The sequence below is a fragment of the Bombina bombina genome, chromosome 2, assembly GCF_027579735.1.
Source record: "Bombina bombina isolate aBomBom1 chromosome 2, aBomBom1.pri, whole genome shotgun sequence".
In the NCBI taxonomy this organism is placed as follows: domain Eukaryota; kingdom Metazoa; phylum Chordata; class Amphibia; order Anura; family Bombinatoridae; genus Bombina; species Bombina bombina.
The window spans coordinates 196,233,476-196,258,715 of NC_069500.1; the positions used below are offsets into that span (position 1 = coordinate 196,233,476).

The 25,240-nt window shown below is 39.6% G+C and overlaps 1 protein-coding gene across 4 annotated transcripts in view; it reads right to left on the bottom strand.

Moving 5' to 3' along the window:
• Window positions 1-25,240, bottom strand: part of ARHGEF28 (Rho guanine nucleotide exchange factor 28) — an 813,355-nt gene that overhangs the window by 259,081 nt on the left and 529,034 nt on the right. For 2 of the 4 annotated variants that reach the window (XM_053701419.1, XM_053701421.1), the window contains 2 exons: window positions 20,037-20,114; window positions 14,076-14,118 (listed from right to left, as the gene is read on the bottom strand). In XM_053701419.1, coding sequence (XP_053557394.1) covers window positions 14,076-14,118; window positions 20,037-20,114 — 121 coding nt within the window. The remainder of the gene's footprint in view (window positions 1-14,075; window positions 14,119-20,036; window positions 20,115-25,240) is intronic. The other 2 variants (XM_053701420.1, XM_053701422.1) reach the window with 1 other exon arrangement.

Here is a 25,240-nt window from a genome sequence, read left to right on the forward strand (position 1 = left end):
ACAGTGATTTAAACAATTGTTTTTCAGTAACACATTCGGAACTAATTTTGAATCAGTCATCCATAAATCAGCCATTTTTTCCCCTTAGAGTAAGGCAAACAACAGATCTTCTGTAGGTAGTGGTACAAGAATAGGTCGCTGGGTTTACCTTACTGCGGTGAAAGTATATTGTTCCATAATGTTTTGAGATTACAATACAGATGATTACCATCTAAGAGTGTCCAATTTTAATTTTCTCTTATTTGTTTTGTGTAAGCTGTTGAAAATTTGTAGAAACATTTACCAAAGTGAACCCACAGTTAAAAAAGGCAACAAAAGATTAAACTGGCAAAAGTCATGTGAAGATGCCCCCGGTCCTCATCCAACAACAGTTGCCAGCTGTGCAGAAAATTCATAACATGGTGTTGGGTAAACAAAAATTTAGAAAATTCAAAATAATGGAGTAAACAGAGGTGTCAAATGGCACAGTACAGTAAAACTTAGTTGATGTTTTGGACATGAAAAAAAAGTCAGCATGATGGGTTCCCAGAATGTTGACTGCAGACCGTAGGTGAGAGCAGACTATGAGTTCACAAGAGTCCAAAGGAATCAGGATGATTTCTATGGAATGTTTGGATATACCACTTAGATCCTGAGACAAAAGCACAATTCAAGCAGTAGAAGCACCATGGTTCTCCTCCCCTCAAAAACTTAGCATCCAAGCAAATGCTGTGTAATCTAGGATGCAGAGATAATTTTTTATGATCGATTTCCTGCAGCATTAAGAGACCGTAACAATTGCTATGCCAACTTGATTGAAAAAATTAAAGCAATTACAGAGAAGAGACGTGAAAATTTGAATCAGAAAGTGTTGTTCCACCAAGACAATACTCCTGTCTACAAACAAATTGTTGCCATGGCTGCCATAGGATAAAGCTGCATTAGGCCTTACCCTAACTGATAACTAACTAGCTGTTACCACTTTTGATGGATCACTTATGAATAATGAGTGCTGCGAGCAATGTTTATGTGACGGCCGGTGGACATGAGTAGCCGGACAGTCAAGAACAAATGCCACTAGTCAAACATTTCCTTGAGACACTCACTTAGTTAAAGTTAAACTAAATATGACTATCATAAAATAATATAATCACTCCTTAAGTTCGAATATATGACACAAACTATTACATACACCATAGAAAGATGTATTATACCATGGACACATAATAACCACCCTTTCATCAAAAAACAATGCATATAAAAGGACAAAAAAAAATCTATGACTATCTATATTCTTCTGGTTTCTTTCAGCACACAAAAAAGCATATAGTCAATTATTAAGTAGACAAATTTGAAGTTATGAGGAAATTAGTCTGTTCGTGTTCACTATCCCTCTAATATGGAGCAGCTCTCTTATAAGAAGTGTTTTGTGAGTCTTCTTGAGGATCAGTCTAATAAATAAACACAGAAAGTGCATTGTCAATTCAACCTAGAAAGATTTGTGTGCTGGTATTACAAGTGAGGCGCGATGCGAACGCGACCTCACGTTCGCATTGCACCGAAGAAATTGCGCTCACAAGAGCGCACTTCCATAGGCTCCAATGGGAGCCTCTTCTCATGCCGTCAAGACACGGCATGAGAATTAGTGCAGCAAAGGGGGTAATGATGAGCAGCAAATATAAATATAAATATATATATATATATATATATATATACATACACACACACATATTTATGTGTTAATATTTGTATATGCACATATTAACACATAAATATATATATATATGTTTATATGCATATACATATATTTTTACAAGGAACACACAGTTCCTACTGAGCACAATGAAAAGGCACTTTTAAGTGCCGGTTTTTTTTTTTTCTTCAAACACCCCACACCCGCACACTTTAGCCCAAAAAAAACGCATAGTGCAGTTATTTAATAAAAATGAAAGATGCTACATTTCTTTTTTTTATAAAGGCACACCATTAAAAAATTTGGGGGCAATTGAAGGACATTTATAAAATTAACCAGAGATCTAATTTCTGGTTAATTTTATAAGCACTAATTGGTACCACAAGCTTGCGGTAGCAATAACCAGACACTTGTAATGGCTGTAGAAGATAAAAAACACAGAGGCGAGAGATGGGGTAGTACAGTCTCAACTCTGGGAATTAAAGAATAAGTAAGTTCAACTCACAAGTGGGTGGCACCTGTATGGTGCAAGTCAGGCGTGCTTGAACTTTGTAGTTGCCCAGCTAACTGCCTCCAGTGGGTGTAAATTTATTCAAGGGGAATAGGATGAGTCTTCGTATAAACACATGAGAAAACAAAGTATGCAGTAGCAGGCTGTTGTCTTCTATAGTGGTGATTTGACAACTAGAAAAGTGCATGATTGGGAAGACTCATCCTATTCCCCTTGAATGACTTTACCCCCACCGGAGCTAATTAGCTGGGCAACTACAAAGTTCCAGCCACTTGTAAGTTACTTACTTATTCTTTAATTCCCAGAGTTGAGACTGTACTATGCCATCTGGCGCTTTTGTATTTTTTATTTTCTACAGATGCTTACCTTGGGAGGCTGACCACCTACTCATAAAGAGCTGGCTATGAGTGCTAACAACTTTATCAATTCTTTATTGACTTCCACCACAATCTGGGCTGCATATGGGGTCCAATCACAAAAGGCTCACTAGTTGGATTCAACAGACTGTCAATGCTAGTCAGCAGAGTGCCCAAATGCAGCCCATATTGTGATGTCATTAGTGGGCTGAGCTTGGCAGCCATTTCAAAGTGGCCAGAAACAATATTAATTTTAAAATAATTATTTTACCATTCCTGCTGCATGATATAGACAAGGAGCAGGAGGCTATTTGCAGCTTAATCTAAGGTAAGACTTTAAGATGTCTAAGGTGTAGACTGTTCCTTTAATCCTAATTGAAGGCTTGCCATCTGTGGAGATCAGGGCAAAAGGGAAAAACACAATTTATGCTTACCTGATAAATTTATTTCTCTTGTGGTGTATCCAGTCCACGGATCATCCATTACTTGTGGGATATTCTCCTTCCCAACAGGAAGTTGCAAGAGGACACCCACAGCAGAGCTGTTATATAGCTCCTCCCCTAACTGCCATATCCAGTCATTCGACAGAAACAAGCCAAGAAAGGAGAAACCATAGGGTGTAGTTGTGACTGTAGTTTAATCTAAAATTTAACCTGCCTTAAAATGACAGGGCGGGCCGTGGACTGGATACACCACAAGAGAAATAAATTTATCAGGTAAGCATAAATTGTGTTTTCTCTTGTAAGGTGTATCCAGTCCACGGATCATCCATTACTTGTGGGATACCAATACCAAAGCGAAAGTACACGGATGAAGGGAGGGACAAGGCAGGTACTTAAACGGGAGGCACCACTGCCTGTAAAACCTTTCTCCTAAAAATAGCCTCTGAAGAAGCAAAAGTATCAAATTTGTAGAATTTTGAAAAAGTATGAAGCGAAGACCAAGTCGCCGCCTTGCAAATCTGTTCAACAGAAGCCTCATTTTTAAAGGCCCAAGTGGAAGCCACAGCTCTAGTAGAATGAGCTGTAATCCTTTCAGGAGGCTGCTGTCCAGCAGTCTCATAGGCTAAGCGGATTATGCTTCTTAGCCAAAAAGAAAGAGGTTGCCGAAGCCTTTTGACCTCTCCTCTGTCCAGAGTAAATCACAAACAGAGCAGATGTTTGACGAAATTCTTTAGTAGCTTTTAAGTAAAACTTTAAAGCACGAACCACGTCCATTATGTAAAAGACGTTCCTTCTTTGAAGAAGGATTAGGACACAATGATGGAACAACAATCTCTTGATTGATATTTTTAGTAGATACCACCTTAGGCAAAAACCCAGGTTTTGTACGCAGAACTACCTTATCTGTATGGAAGATCAGATAAGGAGAGTCACATTGTAAAGCAGATAACTCGGAAACTCTATGAGCCGAGGAAATAGCCATCAAAAACAGAACTTTCCAAGATAAAAGTTTGATATCTATGGAATGAAGAGGTTCAAACGGAACCCCCTGAAGAACTTTAAGAACCAAATTTAAGCTCCATGGGGGAGCAACAGGTTTAAACACAGGCTTGATTCTAATCAACGCCTGACAAAATGCCTGAACGTCTGGAACATCCGCCAGACACTTGTGCAAAAGAATAGACAGTGCAGAAATCTGTCCTTTCAAAGAACTAGCTGATAATCCTTTTTCCAAACCCTCTTGGAGAAAAGATAATATCCTGGGAATCCTCACCTTACTCCATGAGTAACTTTTGGATTCACACCAATAAAGATATTTACGCCATATCTTATGGTAGATTTTCCTGGTGACAGGCTTTCGTGCCTGTATTAAGGTATCAATAACTGACTCGGAGAAGCCACGCTTTGATAAAATCAAGCGTTCAATCTCCAGGCAGTCAGCCTCAGAGAAATTAGATTTGGATGATTGAAAGGACCTTGTAGTAGAAGGTCTCGTCTCAAAGGCAGAGTCCAAGGTGGAAAGGATGACATGTCCACTAGGTCTGCATACCAGGTCCTGCGTGGCCACGCAGGCGCTATCAAGATCACCGATGCTCTCTCCTGCTTGATTTTGGCAATCAGTCGGGGGAGCAGAGGAAACGGTGGAAACACGTAAGCCAGGTTGAAAGACCAAGGCGCTGCTAGAGCATCTATCAGCGTCGCTTCCGGGTCCCTGGACCTGGATCCGTAATAAGGAAGCTTGGCGTTCTGGCGAGACGCCATGAGATCCAGTTCTGGTTTGCCCCAACGATGAATCAATTGAGCAAACACCTCCGGATGGAGTTCCCACTCCCCCGGATGAAAAGTCTGACGACTTAGAAAATCCGCCTCCCAGTTCTCTACACCTGGGATATGGATCGCTGATAGGTGGCAAGAGTGTCTCTCTGCCCAGTGAATTATTTTGGAGACTTCTAACATCGCTAGGGAACTCTTTGTTCCCCCTTGATGGTTGATGTAAGCCACAGTCGTGATGTTGTCCGACTGAAATCTGATGAACCTCAGGGATGTCAACTGAGGCCAGGCTTGAAGAGCATTGTATATTGCCCTCAATTCCAGAATATTTATTGGGAGGAGTTTCTCCTCCTGAGTCCACAATCCCTGAGCCTTCAGGGAATTCCAGACTGCACCCCAACCTAGAAGGCTGGCATCTGTCGTTACAATTGTCCAATTTGGCCTGCGAAAGGTCATACCTTTGGACAGATGGACCCGAGATAGCCACCAGAGAAGAGAATCTCTGGTCTCTTGATCCAGATTTAGTAAGGGGACAAATCTGTGTAATCCCCATTCCACTGACTGAGCATGCATAGTTGCAGCGGTCTGAGATGTAGGCGAGCAAATGGTACTATGTCCATTGCCGCTACCATTAAGCCGATTACCTCCATGCACTGAGCCACCGAAGGGCGCGGAATAGAATGGAGAACACGGCAAGAACTTAGAAGTTTTGATAACCTGGACTCTGTCAGGTAAATTTTCATTTCTACAGAGTCTATCAGAGTCCCTAGGAAGGAGACTCTTGTGAGTGGGGACAGAGAACTCTTTTCCTCGTTCACTTTCCACCCATGCGACCTCAGAAATGCCAGAACTATGTCCGTATGGGACTTGGCAATTTGGAAGTTTGACGCCTGTATCAGGATGTCGTCTAGATAAGGGGCCACTGCTATGCCCCGCGGCTTTCGGACTGCCAGAAGCGACCCCAGAACCTTTGTAAAAATTCTTGGGGCTGTAGCCAACCCGAAGGGAAGAGCCACAAACTGGTAATACCTGTCCAGAAAGGCAAACCTTAGGAACCGATGATGATCTTTGTGTATCGGAATGAGAAGATAAGCATCCTTTAAATCCACGGTAGTCATATATTGACCCTCCTGGATCATAGGTAGGATGGTCCGAATAGTTTCCATTTTGAATGATGGAACTCTGAGGAATTTGTTTAAGATCTTTAGATCCAAGATTGGTCTGAAGGTTCCCTCTTTTTTGGGAACCACAAACAGATTTGAGTAAAATCCCTGTCCCTGTTCCTCCTTTGGAACTGGATGGATCACTCCCATAACTAGAAGGTCTTGCACACAGTGTAAGAATGCCTCTTTCTTTATCTGGTTCACAGATAATCGTGAAAGGTGAAATCTCCCTAGTGGAGGAGAAGCCTTGAAGTCCAGAAGATACCCCTGAGATATAATCTCCAACGCCCAGGGATCCTGAACATCTCTTGCCCACGCCTGGGCAAAGAGAGAAAGTCTGCCCCCTACTAGATCCGTCACCGGATAGGGGGCCGTTCCTTCATGCTGTCTTAGAGGCAGCAGCAGGTTTTTTGACCTGCTTGCCTTTGTTCCAGGACTGGTTAGGTTTCCAGGCCGTCTTGGACTGAGCAAAAGTTCCCTCTTGTTTTGTCGCAGAGGAAGTTGATGCTGCACTTGCCTTGAAGTTTCGAAAGGCACGAAAATTAGACTGTTTGGCCATTGATTTGGACCTGTCCTGAGGAAGGGCATGACCTTTACCTCCAGTAATGTCAGCAATAATTTCCTTCAAACCAGGCCCGAATAGGGTCTGACCCTTGAAGGGAATGTTAAGTAATTTAGACTTTGAAGTCACGTCAGCTGACCAAGATTTAAGCCATAGCGCCCTGCGCGCCTGGATGGCAAATCCAGAATTCTTAGCCGTTAGTTTAGTCATATGAACAATGGCATCAGAAACAAAAGAATTAGCTAGCTTAAGTGCTCTAAGCTTGTTAAGTATATCATCCAATGGAGTCGGTGCTTGTAAAGCCTCTTCCAGAGACTCAAACCAGAACGCCGCAGCAGCAGTGACAGGAGCAATGCATGCAAGGGGCTGCAGGATAAAACCTTGTTGAATAAACATTTTCTTAAGGTAACCCTCTAATTTTTATCCATAGGATCTGAAAAAGCACAACTGTCCTCGACAGGGATAGTAGTACGCTTTGCTAAAGTAGAAACTGCTCCCTCCACCTTAGGGACCGTCTGCCATAAGTCCCGTGTGGTGGCGTCTATGGGAAACATTTTTCTAAAAATAGGAGGGGGGGGGGGGAAACGGCACACCGGGTCTATCCCACTCTTTATTAATAATTTCTGTAAACCTTTTAGGTATTGGAAAAACCTCAGTACACACCGGCACTGCAAAGTATTTATCCAGTCTACACAATTTCTCTGGCACTGCAATTGTGTCACAGTCATTCAGAGCAGCTAAAACCTCCCTAAGCAGTACACGGAGGTTCTCAAGCTTAAATTTAAAAGTAGAAATATCAGAATCAGGTTTCCCTGAGTCAGAAATATCACCCACAGACTGAAGCTCTTCCTCAGCTTCTGCATATTGTGAGGCAGTATCAGACATGGGCCTTAAAGCGTCTGTATGCTCTGTATCACGTTTCCTAACACCAGAGCTATCACGCTTTCCTCTAAATTCAGGCAGCCTGGCTAATACCGCTGACAGTGTATTATCCATGACTGCCGCCATGTCTTGTAAAGTAATCGCTATGGGCGCCCTTGATGTACTTGGCGCCATTTGAGCGTGAGTCCCTTGAGCGGGAGTCAAAGGGTCTGACACGTGGGGAGAGTTAGTCGGCATAACTTCCCCCACGACAGAATCCTCTGGTGATAAATTTTTTAAAGACAAAAGCTGATCTTTATTGTTTAAAGTGAAATCAATACATTTAGTACACATTCTCATATGGGGTTCCACCATGGCTTTTAAACATAATGAACAAGGAGTTTCCTCTATGTCAGACATGTTTATACAGACTAGCAATGAGACTAGCAAGCTTGGAAAACACTTTAAATCAAGTTAACAAGCCTACATAAAAAAACGGTACTGTGCCTTTAAGAGAAACAAATTTTGTCAAAATTTGAAAAACAGTGAAAAAAGGCAGTAAATCAAACGAAATTTTTACAGTGTATGTAATAGGTTAGCAGAGCATTGCACCCACTTGCAAATGGACGATTAACCCCTTAATGCAAAAAACGGATCAAAAAAACGAATTAAACGTTTTTTAAACAGTCACAGCAACTGCCACAGCTCAACTGTGGCCCTACCTTCCTCAATAAACGACTTTTGAAGCCTTTAGAGCCCTTCAGAGATGTCCTATATCATGCAGGGGACTGCTGAGGGAAGCTGAATGTCTCTGTCTACAATTTTAACTGCGCAAAAAAGCGCTAAAATAGGCCCCTCCCACTCATATTACAACAGTGGAAAGCCTCAGGAAACTGTTTCTAGGCAAAAATCAAGCCAGCCATGTGGAAAAAACTAGGCCCCAATAAGTTTTATCACCAAAGCATATATAAAAACGATTAAACATGCCAGCAAACGTTTTATATTGCGATTTTATAAGAGTATATATCTCTGATAGTAAGCCTGATACTAGTCGCTATTAAATCACTGTAATTAGGCTTAACTTACATTAATCCGGTATCAGCAGCATTTTCTAGTCCCTAGAAAAACTTAAAACTGCACATACCTTATAGCAGGATAACCTGCACGCCATTCTCCCTCTGAAGTTACCTCACTCCTCAGACATATGTGAGAACAGCAGTGGATCTTAGTTACAAGCTGCTAAGATCATAGAAAACGCAGGCAGATTCTTCTTCTAAATACTGCCTGAGAGAAAATAGTACAACTCCGGTACTATTTCAAATAACAAACTTTTGATTGAAGAAAAAAACTAACTATATTTCACCACTCTCCTCTTACTACCTCCAGCTTTGTTGAGAGTTGCAAGAGAATGACTGGATATGGCAGTTAGGGGAGGAGCTATATAACAGCTCTGCTGTGGGTGTCCTCTTGCAACTTCCTGTTGGGAAGGAGAATATCCCACAAGTAATGGATGATCCGTGGACTGGATACACCTTACAAGAGAAATTAATAAATGGAATTGACTCCAAAGTAGAAAAAAGAATGAAGAGCCACCATTTTCAGACTGTTCCCTTAAGCGGAACACAGGAAACTACTGCAAATCAAATCTATTAAGTTCCCTTAGATAAAAATATTGTTTACCAAAGGGTGTGATAAATCTGAAATCCATGTATCCTGAGAAACCCTCAACAAGCTTCCAAGAGAGAATATAAATGGCTAGAAAAACAGGATGGAATGTTTTGGGGTTTTTTTGTTTGTTTTTTTAAGGCTTGGGGGACGACTTAATGTCTTGCGGACATGATCCGCTGTAGCGGATCATTTCCGCCAGACATCGCTGAATCCCAACAGCATCCGCTGTCGGTATTTAACATTGCACAAGCAGTTCTGATGAACTGCTTGTGCAATGCCGCCCCCTGCAGATTCACGGCCATTCGGCCACTAGCAGGGGGTGTCAATCAACCCGATCATACACGATCGGGCGGATTGATGTCTGCAGCCTCAGAGCAGGCGGACGAGTTAAGGAGCAGCGGTCTTAAGATCGCTTCATCTTAATTCCTGATTTCGGCGAACCTGAAGGTTGGTAAATCGGCCCCAAGTAATTTTTCCAGCAATTGTAAAAGTTTCTAGGATGGCAGCATATTTATTGGAGCGTACATTGTCGTTTACTTTTTACATCCTGTGAAAGAAAAGAACTCTTTGCTATTGGTAATCATTTTCCCTGCAATCTGGAATTTAATAAAAAAGTTTTTTGTTTTTTTTTTGCTTTTCTCCCCCTTTAAAATAGATGTTCTGATGGGAGAAAGAGCTGAACTTTAAATATTAACTAATTGTGGGGTACACTGATAGAGCTGGCCTGCTAGAGAGGTCCAGATCTCAACAAGCTATAGAAAGTAAATGGGTTATAATATATTTCTCAACACCTTTATCTCATATTGGCCTTAAGATATACCTAGGAATCTATCCACTATTCAACCATACAAATAAATATGCTCCTTTAATAAAAAAAATACCTCCCATTGACATCTTGTACTTTACTTTTCCTTTTACAACTGCACAAACATTTTTTATGGTGTTAAAGATACTCTTCCGTGGGGGGCGGAGCTAGCTCTGAGTCTGAACAGCCGCAAGATGTTATAGCTCTGGCTATGTATTGTTAATAATTCTATTTTTGGCCGTTCAGTCAATTTAACAACCACCAGGTACCTAATAGTTCATAAACCTCAAATGCGAATTTTGCAGCTAAGGGGTTATCGAAGACTACAGAATTTCAGCCTGCCATGGTGCCGATGTGAGTTGAGGCCTTTTAGATAGCAGCCATCTTTTAACTATGAGAGAAGTAAGGCCTTAACAGAAACTGTCTAACATTAAGGACCTACCATATCCATAACGGAGGTGGAAGTAAAGAGAGCCTCTGACCTCAGTTATTAACAACGGAGATGCTATAACGCCTCTTTCCATAGAAAACAGAGCCCCAGTGCCACCTCTTGTATGTACTATTAACTGCGAAGCGCTGCTGCGTTATGGCACCCAGGATCATTACGGCACCCGTTACTCACCTACTGGACGACATTAGGGAGCTGCTGCAGGAGTACCAGTTTTCTTTTGCAGAGTCTTTGCAAGCGGCTTTAGCCTTACCTGATACAGGCCCCCCAGCGATGTCTCAGAAGGTACTGGATGATCTGCTCCCAGATAGACTGGCGCAGCATGACAACTTTGCATGGAGCGGGACCCCTTCTCCTATAGGGGAGGCTGGAAGGCCGGGTTTCGATGAAGGTGAGGTGCAAATTGATGAACACATTGCGATGGATCCTGCACAGGAAATGGAAATGGAGAGGCCGAGGTATATAGTTGAGACCTTAGTGGACAGATCGAAGGAGTTGGCACTGCACAAAGCGGAGCAGATGTCTAGTCACTGGGACATTAGTTATGCAGGACTGCTTGACTCTTGGAGACTTCGGGCGCATCCTCCTATTTTCACAGACATACCCGAGACTCTTGGCAATTTCATTACAATGCTTGCCAGTTGTGTAATAACGCTTGCCAAACAAGGACTCTTCCACTCAGATCCTGTGACAGGAGTGGGTTAAACGGCGTGAGATGAAGCTCAATAATCAGCGCTATGCCCTGATACCATCTTTGTACTTAACTCTTTAAATATGGCCTGTATGTCTATGGCGGACTTTCTGCTGGTCAAAATCAAGCTTTTATGCTATAATATACACGCAAATCTTTATGATGGTCATTAACCTGATGCATGCTTGACTAGCCTATAATTATATATATCACCTGCCTACTATATCGGTTAGATGCTATTTTTATGTTTAAGGCACATCAAGATAAAAGTCTATTCAATCATCATATATGCATGGAGATTTTTAAGTGTACATATCTTCCCCTAGCCCTTAACATGCTTATCACATTATATGCAACAGTTGATGTTAAATTGACTTAAAATTGTGGAATGACAGTCTTATTTTATAGACTTGAAGAAGCTTGTACAGGTCAATTTATTTTCATTACAGGAGGTCCATAGGTTGTTGAGTATATGGTACTTTGCTGATGTTCAATAATTTTCAAATGTTATCCACATTAATACTCTTTTATTTTTGAATGTCAGATTCTATACATGTTTCCTTTTCTCTGAGTTATATGTTCTGTGCATATGTCTCTTGTCACCTCTTGTTAGCATTTATATAGATAATTATAGATTTGTTCTTCTTTAGCAAAAATCCATGGTCTGGGGAAATCAGTAACTCTTTTAGCGTCAATCTTTTAGGTTAGATCACCTTTTAGCTTAAATCTTTTGGCTTGGAACATCTTTCTAGCTTAATTGGCATTAATAGTATTATTTAAGTAGTTCAGGGAGTTTAAGTGGAATTACACACCCACACATATAATGGTTTTGCCTGCTGTTTGGATATAGGGCCCGTGTCTGGACGGCAGAGCATTTATAACTTATGAGTTTGTGGATCAACCATTCTCCCTATTTTCATTTTAATGCCTAATTAATAGCTATACCTTATATTTTGGTGTTCTTTCTATTTTCAGGTAGGCACTTATGCCTGACAGTAAAAGATTTAATCACTTACCAGACTACATTAAGAGGCAGAATATTTTACATTACACTTAACAGTTAAGTTGACATATAGCATTTAAAAGAAAATAAAAAAATGAATGCCTCATATTTACATGCCCTTTACTGTTATCTGTACTCGCTATGTTGCATATATGACGCTATCACATTAACTAAAGTTAAGTTAAAATATTATCCCCCTATTTATCTCTTAGTTTAAAAGATAAGTATTGACCTTCATATATATCCCTGGAGCCTTGGTATAACTATTAGACATGGCCCACTATTGCCTGCGGCCAGGGCGGCGTGACGCCTATATTTTACAAAAGTATGGCTCAGTGGAAATTTTCCAAATATAGCTTTACACCGAAATGCAAATCAGCTTGTACAAGAAATGTTTTAATTTTATTCTATGGTAAAGCTTTAGGCATACTACCAATATTATATTTATAACTGTTCCCGTATTTATACGATCTTACAAACATAAATCTGATGTATCCCATCAAAGTCTAGCTACAACCCTCCTCTATAAGCAGCTCCCTTTATCCCACCTCATCCTGATATGTATACTTATACTACAGATCACCCTTAACTGTACTACTTGTTTTTCTCAGCATTACTATGGGCAGAGCTGTATCTTTATTAACATTGGTTATCAACAAATGTTCTTTAATGTGACAAGTTAAACCAAGTGTTTGCATGCGCAATACCCTAGTTCTAGATCAGTGATGTTATGGCAACCCATGAATATATAGAGGCCAATACATAGAACATTCTTGCTACGGTCCATTTAATATATTTATATTACCACCTCCGCCCCCCCCCCATAATAATGTACCCTTTATTTTAGAGGGACTCAATAGGCGGTTTGTCTTGTCTATACCGCAACTTAGCTAATATTTTCAACTACTTCCTAAGTTTCCACTCCTACATAATATCAAAGAAATAAATCTGCAGGCCCATCTAGATCAGCAGGACTGATCACCATTGCCTTGCACCTAAACATACATTCTTAACACTGCTCTTGGTCGTCTCTATTGAGATGCTAGTTTCAATATTTCATTTCAGATTCTAGTTATCATTAAAGGAGGTGCATATCATAATATATATTACATTGCATTATGTATATTTGTTATACTCTAAATACCTTATTTGTTTTAAGGAAGTTGTTATTTGTTTGTTCATAGCTATACGTTAAAAAGTATTTACTCAAGCATGTTTTATAGCTCTTAATATAAAGATAAAGAAAGGTTTGTCATTAAGATCCAAAAGTGATCTTTTTAGCTGGTAATACCTCTAACTTCTGAACTTTCATAGGTGAGGTCCAAAAATGGCCTCTTGTATCACTCCTAAGGTATATAGTACATTGGGCAGCTAATTTATGTATGCTCTTAGTCTTTATCTCTTCTTTTTTTATTAAGATCCTTGTATTAAGACTGTTTAATGTTCATATAACATTTTGTCTCACAATTGTCTTTTAATACTAATATGTTGTCATTTTAAGACCTATGTATGTTTGCCATGCAACAAACCTTCTATTAAAAAAAAAAAAAAAAAAAAGATACTCTTCCACCCATTTTAACATCCAGCAACTTGGAACTTTAGTTTTAAAAGATGGCATCTCAGAATATGTTGCTTTTATGCCCCCAGGTAACAATAGTTTTGTGGGTCCAAAAAAAAAAAGCAACAGGTTTATTTATTTAACCGTAAGATTTATAACTATTGACCAAGCAAAATAAAAATAACACCACCTATTGAACTCTGAGTTCTGAGTCTCTGTTATTTAAATAATTAAGCGCCAAGCACTTGGATGCAAGAGTAGACAGAATTTCACTAAACAAAGAAACCTAGCAAATTTAACAAGCCAGTCAAGGGGATGATATTATGGTATTCTATTTTTAGGGACCCAACTAATCAGGATGCTGATGTATATTTAATTCTAATTAAACCAAAATGATGATTCCTACTCAAACTTTATTTCACATGAACACCAGTGACAGCTTCCCAAAAAAGGTTCTGTCTTCAGTACTGTTGTTCATAGATGACCAATTATTATATATTCACAAAAAAATATAACCAAGCATTCTCATAATGAAAAAAAATCTAGAATCATGATTTACAATACCTTTTTTCTCTTGACTGCTCCGGAAGACTGTAAGCTCTTTGTTCTATAAAAATAAATAAGAATATAAATTAAATACTAGAGTCGGGTCATATCCTTCTACATAAACACACAACCGTCACCATAATTCATCAAACGTTTGTAATCAAAAATATCTATAAAAAAGAGGTTTAAAATATTAGTGAATTGTATAACATCATCACACATCAGAGATAGAAACCTCAGGGAGTAGTAGAATGCTGAAAGGCCCAGAAATGCATTTCCATCAATAACTCCGGCATTCAAACATGATATTATTTATTATTCATTTATTATAATGCCATAATTTAAAGGAGCACAAAATGGTTTATCAAATATAAGAATGATTTAAGATACTAAACTTGTATGAGTTAAAGTGATAGTATATAAATAGAAGTACACTACTGCATCTGAAAGAGAAAAAAAACTGGACAACCTGCACAAGTGCAGTTCATCATCATTGTCCACCTTTTTTATTTCCAGACGTGGACATGCACTATCACTGAATTTAGGTACGTTTTTAACTTTAAATAGTGATTTGTAGAGCAAATATTTCAATCACACAGGTTAGTAGCATGTGTGCAGTGCATAGATTTAAATGTGCTGATTAATGCCACTGTGTTTGAGATCACTCTGGCGTTGTTCTGTTTTAAATTGACAAAGGCACTATTGCCTTTCTACTGTCCTCCAGTTACATGAAATACTCACAGATCAAATCTGAATTGGCTAAAATCACTTCAAAATGGAGAAATGTAAGAATTTAACACAAGTAAGCAATCAAATTCAAAACAATAAAACATTTTGTATTACTATTTTTTTCCTAAATCCCTTTTTATGCTCCTTTATATTATCAGAAATTGTGTGTATACATTTTAATAAAATAGAAAAAAAAACAATTGTACTCACACAGCTATCAGAAAGAACAAGCCGGTACTTACTAATACATTTATTTCTTCATTTAAAAAATGACAGCATAAGAAGGAATCCATGAGTGATGGGATATTATGTTTGGCCTACTTGAAGAGATAGAACTTCAAAAGTCTTGGCTTATCCCATTGGACAAGGCTGTTTACATTTAAAACTAAAATATGAGCAAATCTAATCCAAGATAGAACATCATGAGTTGTCACACTAGGAGTGATTGATTTGTTAAAATTATATTTCTGTTGTTCTTCTGTAGTAACACCACAAATAATGATAACGTTTAACCCGGATGTAGCCATTAAGGATCAATAAACACATGATAAACTCAAAACAGTGTTTTTCAAAAGTTATTGCCTAAAAACACATCTGAATAGGCAATAAACTAATGACGATCAAACACAACAGACTCACCAAAGCCTTATAGTTAGATGATTCTAAAATGTCCACAGACTTAATGAGGGCAGACATTTTGATGGCTAATTCTTAATCGGGAAATCTACCATTATCCCACTAACGCATATTATTATAATACTTACATACATATGATGTACCTTAAATTAAATCAGTGGTGACATTAAGTCAGATCAAGGTGCAACACTGAGCTAAATGCAGAGCTTTACTCTACTAAATAATATAAAACAGCACTGAAAACACTTCTACCAACATTTCATATCATCAATAAACAATAATACAGCAGTAAGTAAAACACTTGCCTAATGAATCGTTTACCATCACATGTCAACACCGCTTCAAAACACTGCCTTATTTACACGCACTATATATTGCCAGATACGTTACATTCATTAAACGTAACTCAATATCATATCATGCACTAACGCACATGAAAAGAAAGACAAAGTAAAATGTATCAAGATTGTAGGCAAACAAGTTTTCAAGTAGAGAGCCTGTTCGTCTGCAGTCGCCACTTGCGATGCAGTATCGCAAGGCAAAAATTTAGCATTGCACAAGAGCTCTCTTGTGCAATGATGTCCACTGTTCTCATGCAACCAAATGTGCAAGAGCAGGGCATGTCAATCACCCCAAACAAGCGACTGTCACAATGATTGATTTCACCACTTCTGAGGTGGCAAGGAGGATATAGAATAAAATAGAATAATTTATTTGCTAAGTATGTATATAAAAAAAATTATACAAGGAATTCTTCAAGGTGCAAAAGGCAATGACAATGAAAAAATACAAAAAATACAAATCAGCAGCATAAAAATCTTCACAAAGAGTGACTAAAGTGCAATTTATCACACCAAAAAGTGAAATAAGAGAAGTATTATTGCTTGCCATTTTAATAGCATGGAGAAGAAAAACTTCAGAAAATGATTTGTAAAACTCTCAACCTTGGCGTACAGTAAAAAGATATAAAAAAAAAGCAATGGCCAGGGTGAGATGAATCAGATAAAATGTCACAGACTATTATTCATACTTGAAAAGTAAAAGAAATGAGTTGACACCCAAATTTTTTATGCAGATCTCACAATTCGATGTAGTTTCTCCATTAATATAGCAGAGCTATACCAGGTTAAAATAGAAGATGATAAAACTGATTCGATGATGGCTGAATAAAAACAAGTTAACAGTTTTCAAAATAGGCCACATTTTTTCAGTTGCCTTAAGAAGTAAAACCATTGATGAGACTTTTTAATTATAGTAAAAATATTTAACGTCCCATTTCAAATCACGTTGAATCGTTGTACCAAGGAACTAGTACGACTAAATACTCTAGGGAGCGGGGCCAGATGAAGGCGCAAGGGAATACCTAATATGAAGATTGATATATAGACATAGAAGGTATGAAATGAAAAAAATAATAATACTATATTTTTTGCATTGACTTTCAGAGTAAAAACACTTTGTTTACCATCACTTTAACAAAAAGTAAATCAGGAACAATAGAATTAAAAGCAGAACTGAAATCCACAAATAACACTTGGACACAGGTTCGAAGATTATCCAAATGATATAATATAAAAATAGATTAATTGCATCCTCTACAAATCTATTAGACCGGTTTGTGAACTGTAGGGGATCTTCAAGGACGTCAGTCAAGGCTTTTAGAAGGAACAGCACAATTCTTTCAAAGCATTTCATAATAACAGATGGAAGAGCAACAGCCCTGTAATCATTCATGCTCAAAATCTCTTTTTTCTTCAGAACCAGAATAATAATTAAAGAATTAAAACAGGCTGGTACGACACATTGTATTAAGGACTGGTTGAAAAGATCAGCAAAAATAGTTGTTCAGCACAATGTTCCAATGTAGGAGGAGAAATATTCTAAGGGCCTGGTGCTTTCTTAGGCTTCTGTCTTTTAAAAATAGAGTTTTGTTCGGTGGCAGGAAAATATTAACTCTTCAGATTTTTAATCAGAGATAATTACAGAAGTTTTGTGCTTGTCAAATGTAGAGTAGAAGTTGTTTAATTGGTTAAGTAATAAAGCATCCGTTATAATAGCTGAGGATTTTGCTTTATAGTTTGTAATATATTGGAGACCTTTACAGACCGTAGTACTGTCACTTGCAGCAAAAAAATTGTTCATGTTTACCTTTAAATTGGTTTTAGCAGCCTTAAAGGGGCAGGAAACCAACATTTTTTTTTCACGATTTGGATAGAACATACAATTTTAAACAGCTTTCCAATTTACGTCTAATATCAAATTTGCTTCATTCTCTTGTTATCATTTGCTGAAGGAACAGCATTGCACTATTGGCAGCTAGATGAACACATCTAGTTAGCCAATCATAAGAAGCAAATGTGTGCAGGCACCAAAGAACACATCTAGTTAGCCAATCATAAGAAGCAAATGTGTGCAGGCACCAATCAGCAGCTAGCTTCCACTGGTGTAGTATATGTGCATATTCTTTTTAACAAGGATACCAAGAGAACATAGGACATTTGAAAATAGAAGTGAATTTAAAAGTATCGTTACATGGTCTATCTGAATCATGAAAGTTTAATTTTGACTTACCTATCCCTTTAACTGCTTTTTTGAATGAATATTTATACTTCTTCATCGCCATTCCTATAAGCTTTAATTTAAGTGAAGACTTTGTTTGAATATATACTCCTTTACAAAATAAGAGGTGACTGTATCAGCAAAATTATCATTGCTATTACCAAAAATACTCCAATTGGTGGATTCAAAGCAATCCTTTAATTTCTCAATATTATCCCGTTTTTGTGGTTGCAGGCTTGTAAAAGATGAGAATGCAGCTTAATAAACTTTCCTCACACATTAACAAAACAATTAGAGGTGGGATAGTACCAGAAAGGAAGAACCATAAAGGATATTATCATTAAAAAAATCACGCTATCAAGAAGATAATACAAAGCCTTGTATAAATAAACATTTATTTTTTGTTGATTTACTATATGTTAGGTTATATTAAATTTTTATTTATGTCAGCTTTTTAATGTTACCATTATGTGTCTTGCACTTTAGTATGAGAGGAGTACCAGAAAGTATTATAAGAATAGCAGAGTGGGCTATTACAATTAATACTATGCTTGCCTTACTATGGGGAACATCCGTTGGGAAATTAATCAGATGTTGCTTTAATCAAGAATTCGTTTTTACATCCATTATCCTAAGCTGAACCCAACATAGATTTAGGTTTCAGAGGTAGTCTTTGTGTAAGGCAGGAAAATCTCCAACTACTGCTATTTAAAATTCAGATAATCTCTATAGACTGCTCTTGGTACTTGTAATATTATTTATGTTTGTATACGTTTGAAAATTATCTAAAATAAAAAATCATTTTAAAAAAGCTAATATAATGAAGCCAACAGATGGAAGTATTTCTATAACAAAAGGGTGATCAAAAGTATCAAAGGCAGCTGAGAAGTCTAGAAAGTTGAATGAATGAGAAATGTATTTTAGATTTAGCTGTGCTAGTTATGGTAGTTTCTTTAGAAACTAGAGTCCGGAAACCAGATTGTACAAAAGAGTTAGAGAGAAGAAAGCAAAGGATATACTTACAGACTTTTATCTCAAACAATTAAGAGACAATTGGAGGAAAGAGATAGGGAGGCAGGGTCAAGAAAGTATTGTGGAGGAAAAAAAGCATATTTTATTATAGCAAACATGAAAGGTTGAGCCAAATAGAGATTTTGTTCTTGTCCTTTGAAGTTAAACTAAAAAATTTTTTTTGATGAAGTACAGAGACTGAATTTGTAATTTAAATTAAAAGTTACCAGGAAAGAGAATCTTCAGATGACATGAATTTGTCTTTCCATTAAACTAGCACAGGAGCAAGAGAATGTAGTAAGAAAATGTAAAAAGTTGAAGTGCAATAAGAGAAAGGTGACACTATGCAAGGAAGAGCCAAGTCTTTTGAAATTCCAACTCCAGAAAAAGGCGGAGCTTAATATGACATAAGTCATGGGTTCATTCATGTTCAGTCAAGATAGAACATGAGGGAACACATATACATTTTAAATATATGTATACATCGTTTAAACAACTTGGTAGATGTATGCCAGGCAGGTTTTTTTTAACATTCTATGGCTCAAAAATGCATATCATATATCGAGTAATACAAACCCTTCAATGTGTAGGCGTAAAGCCGTGAACCTTATAAATAACAATGTCAGCATCTGTTTGTTAAGCATACACATTAAAGAGATTTTAAAAGATTTTATTAAAATTAAAAAAAAAACTGCCACCATTTCCAAAGAAACATTGGGGGAATTAATCACGGGTAATTTCACAATTATTTTATTAGTATTTCCATTTTTATGACTTGAGAATACAATTATAAAATAAAAAAAAGTGTGGGTATAAATTAGAGTTTAATTTTCATTCATCAATTTACGTAATGGATGGAAAAAGTAACAATATATAAAAAAAAAAGTTGTTGTTAATAATGAAGACCCACTTTGTAAAATAATCAATTTGAGTTGCTTTCAATACTTATAAATTACTGACATTACTATGCCTTGATAAATTCCTCCCAATGTTTGCAGAGACCCAAGCACCCAATCTTCTCCATTGCACAACACTGGTACTTACTACGAGGGTGAAGAAGAGATACTGATTTAGATAATGATAGAGCCTGAAGAAGTGATCGACCACTGTTGACCACACCATCTAAGAGTAGGAACAGATTCTTGAAATATATATTTTGTTTTAAATTAGAGATTGTGTATTTTTGTTTTGATTTTCTTTTGTTCTCAAGGTGTCCAACTTCACCAAGAGGATCTCATAAAATGGACATAAAACTGCAATAAGAAAGAGCTCTATTGTGTTATAACCTTTTCTTATTGCACTATATGCTGAAAAGAACTGTATGTTGGACCAGGACACAAGCAATTGATAATTTGCTATACATATAATTTGTTCATGATTGGCTACCGAGCCATGTTCAGTGTTTTGAAACTATGAAGTCAACTATGTGTCACATTACAGAGTTTTATTATTATTGCTGCTTTATATCCTTTTTAAGAAATTACTGAACAATAAAGCACTACAGCTATAATTAAAAAAACATAAATTATGCTTACCTGATAATTTCCTTTTCTTCTGATGGAAAGAGTCCACAGCTGCATTCATTACTTTTGGGAAATAAGAACCTGGCCACCAGGAGGAAGCAAAGACAACCCAGCCAAAGGCTTAAATACTCCTCCCACTCCCCTCATCCACCAGTCATTCTGCCGAGGAATAAGGAACAGTAGAAGAAATATCAGGGTGAAAGGTGCCAGAAGAATATAAGGGCGCCCCACATAAAATTATGGGTGGGGAGCAGTGGACTCTTTCCATCAGAAGAAAAGGAAATTATCAGGTAAGCATAAGTTATGGTTTTCTTCTTAAATGGAAAGAGTCCACTGCTGCATTCATTACTTTTGGGAAAACAATACCCAAGCTATTGAGGACACTAAATGCCAAGACGGGAAGGTACATAGGAGGCCCATACTGAGGGCACCAAGCCTGAACCTCTAACCGAGAAAAAACACAGCTTCGTCTAAAGCCGAGAAAATTTGAAAAGGAAAAAGCCCCAATGACACCGACTCTCAGTTAGTACAGAAGTCAAACTAGAGATCGCAAACGGACTCGACTGAGCCAACAGTCCTCCAGGAGACACCGTCGCCCCACAAACAGTCCTCCAATCTCCACAAATGAAGGAGACACCAGCCGAAACCCCCAAGGGAACAAAGCAAGGGAGAACCAAGGAAACCGAAAGGTCCTCTAATACAAAAAAGAACAACTCCACGAGTGAGTTCAGCTCACAGAGGCCCAAAGGGGCCCAAACAAGGAAAGGAGGCCACGCCTATACCAAGCGAAACCCGGAATAAGACCGGGCACAGAGACAGAACAGACGTCTCAACATCCTGCAAGTACGGATTGCAACTGAAAAGGCAAAGTCCTCCCAGTGTCAAGAATGGCAAAATAGTAAGGCATTCAACCATGAAAAAGTGTGTAATGCACCCAGGAGAACCCAAGTTTGAAAACACAGAGTCCATAACAGGACGACAGAGAGGATACTTGCGAGGAAGAAGAAGCAGTCAAGTAAGAAACAGACCGCAAAAGCAACCCCCAGACAGAGGGCACGCTCCAGGCAACCTAAGTCACCAGACCAGCACACAGGACCCTAAAAAGGGGAACACAAACCTCAATCGAGGCCCCCCCGAGAAGGAGAGTATACCCTCAGAACCCGAAGGAAGAGTAAACTCTCTTCTGAAATCAATGGAGCCAGTTGAAGGAAAATCTATACCCTAGCAGACTAAGCTAAAAGGATAGGCTCAACAAAGCTCACACATCCAGAGGAGACTGTGACCGAACACAGCTCCATAGACCGCTCGGCCATCCTGACCTGCAGACCCACAGCCAGCTGGACCAACCCAGCCTCAGGAATCCAAAACAGGGGAACAAAGAATCCCGAAACAGGTACAGAAACGAGCGTAAGGATAGCACAGCCATCCCCACAGAGTACAAGTACAACCCAACTCTGAAAACAGACAACAAGGCCATAGACCAAAGGATCTATCAAAATAAAGGCCCAACAAATCTGCTTGGAGCCAACAAGACCCCCGGGGAACCAATCCCACCTTTCTGCCTCCCATCCATGGGAAGCCCTAAGCAAGGACTCTATCTCCATAGGGAGGAGAATATCCCCTAAAGAAAAGGGATGATGCCGGAAGAGCAACAACTGTCCTCAAGGCCTGAAGGCACCGGCTAATGGGAAGAGAAATTCCCAACACGGATGTCCTAGAAATGGACCACCCTACGAGTAGCTTGCCAAGCAGAGGCACAGCCAACCCATTTGCCTGCAGAGCAGGGAATCCACGGGAACACTTGCAAGCTAACCAGGGGAATGCAACCCTAAGGCGCACCAGAAATTGGACATCCAACGCCAGCAGCTGGGTATGAACCAACCACTCTTAAGGCTCAAGCCACATGGCTAACCACCAGAGGACAAGGGTAACTCTGTGGCAGAGTAAAAAATACTCCAAAATAATGGCCAACCATCACCAGGTTAGGTAGATGGATCAAGGACATAGCCCCAGTTTCCACTATCGTGGAACCCCCTGACCAGCCCTGAGATCCAAGATTCCAAAACCACCCAGACTGGGTCAGTAGAAAGGCCAAGCAAAGCTTCAGCAACCGGAAGTCTCAGGGAGAAAAACAGGTCCGGGTACCCAATAATCCAGGCAAACCTTACCCTAGAACTAAACACCCCAACTAGCCAAAAAACCAAACACAAGGGTATGGATGCATTTCCAGAAAATCCAGAAAGCGAGAGAACTCAAAAACCCCGACCAAAGGAAGGGACCACCCCTAGCTAAAGTCAAAACCCTCCAAGGAGCAAGGCTAGAAGTGCTATGAAGATACTTCTCAGAGCCTCAGGACGACCAAGGGATACCTCGAGGTCAAAAAATCCTACTAACAGGACTAGTCTCCCTAACACCTCTGCACAAGCAGAGGACACAAGGAAGAGAAGGCACAAAGCCTACCCAACTCCAGAGAACCCCGAGCTAAATGAAAATCCCCACAGGGAACAACCATCACCCGGAAACACAGATCCCTAAAAGGAGATCCACTGACCCGGAGGCAATGGAAGAAGACCCAAAAGGCCTCGTATAACTCAGTCAAGAGTAAGAGCTGCATCTAGATACACTAGAAACAGCTTACGCGTACACCTGCAAGGTGTTAAGAGCTGCAACAGGTTTCAAACTGCAAACCTTCTGCATGCTAGACAGCTATCCCTTACAAGCTGTTGGATCAAGCTCAAAAGGACAAATCCAGATGCCTAGAAATGAAGGCCAAACCGCTCAATAGCGGTAAGGGGCATTAAGCCCTCCCACCCTCCACCCCATGGGGGAGGAAACTCTAAGTTGTCAGATAGAGTGACACAGCGGAAAAACTCCCCTGCCCGGTCACTTATGATTGAAGGCTATAAGGACTGAAAACAATCCTTCCCACCTCACGGACCCACAGGTCCTCTTGAATGCTTAGCTTAACATGAAAACAAACAATGATAACCTGAGCACTCTGCGCTTCTACCAAACCAGCCGAGCAGAACAGCGCCACGTGTCTGAACAGCCGCAAGACCAAACGAGCCCGGCAGGACCAGCCTGCACCTAGGGTTCCAACCGGCAAGCTGCGTACATTCTACCTCGTAGGGGGAAAAACAGAAAACAGACATTTGTAACAGAGGACTAACATGTCCAACAACTTCCGAAGAAGTAATAAAGAGTATCAATCCCAGAAGATTCCCGAAGGAAACAAAAACAAATAAAAGACATCCCATCGGATATAAATAAAATATAAGGCAACCCGGAGGTTAACACCCAAAAAGACACAGTCCTACCCGCAGGTCCAGCAAAACGGAGCCCTAGCTCACAAAACTGGAAAAGATCTCAAACAAATGACAATCAGGAGCTTACTTCATCCCCACATGTCTAATGAGGTGCACCATTCAAATCAGACTGAAAATCCCTGTATCTGGTACGATAGGGTCATTCAATAACTGAAAAACATGTCTGAGCAACATGCGAAGGCACGCAATCCTGTAATGGAAGGCACAACACTCAGGGACATATACCCCTGCGGGGAACTGTGGAGGCCCTCCCCAAGTTGAAAGGCCCGGGACAATAGGGCACGAGCACATTCTCAAATTAAAGTCTGGACTCCGCAGACGAACAATCTCAAACATTATGTGGAAGCGAAAACGTGCTGCAACCTCCGGGGGAAACACGCCACCCCGCATGGAGGAGCCATAAACTGGGTTACCCGCATATGCAGAAGTATGATTTGGTAGGGAACTCGCCTCTCGGAGGACAGGACCCCCAGAGGCGGATGGCTCAGCAGTACCTTGATTCCCGAGCCCAAGGAACCAGGCACTCTGAAATGGCATACGGAACAAAAGTGGTTGACAGGCCACTCCGGATTCATCACCGGACACAGAATCTGAATCTTAAATCAAAATAGTCTCAGCATCAGAATCCTCCATAACTGGATAGAGGATATTTAAATATGGACTAAAGTAGTAAAAACGGCACCTGACACCCCCAATGGATGGGGCACTCACCACCTCCTATAACCAGACCCCTGCGGACTACAAATCTTTTATTCGCCACGCGGTCGGGAATGCGGAAATGGAAAAACGTAATGTCGCCACGCCCGAACACAAGGTGAACCGTACAGTCCAAAACCAGCGCGCCCAACCAAAAGGCAGCGTCACTTCCAAAAGGCCTCAAGTTACAACCACGAGCCCAGTAAACATTGCACATAAGCAGGTTGAATCACATAACAAACATGATTATATACCCCCCTGTTCAATAACCCCCTCAGGAGATATTAACCCTCGATTCCAAGATACTAAGAGAGACTCACTGAGACCCTTATGTATAAGTTAGACCCGCAAGGTGGTAGCCTCTCGGGAAACATTCACATTACAATACATTGCAAATAAAGTAAAATGAAACGATGTTACCGGAATCTACGCCGTGGAACAGGAACACAGCCCTACAAGTATGACTGATAGTAGCATCGCCTCCGCCATGAACTTGAGAGAAGAAAGCAGTTAGCGAAGCGAAGTTCGACAACGCTGATTGCTTGAGGAGCTGTTAATATGAGTCGGGATGATTTCACAGAAAGAAACTCCCTGCATCTCCGGACTCTAACTTTCATCTAAGCCCTCACTGAGAGACTGACAGGACTACTTAAAACTCCTGTCCCATGCCTATGAGTACTACCCTCCATAAGAGACAAAAACA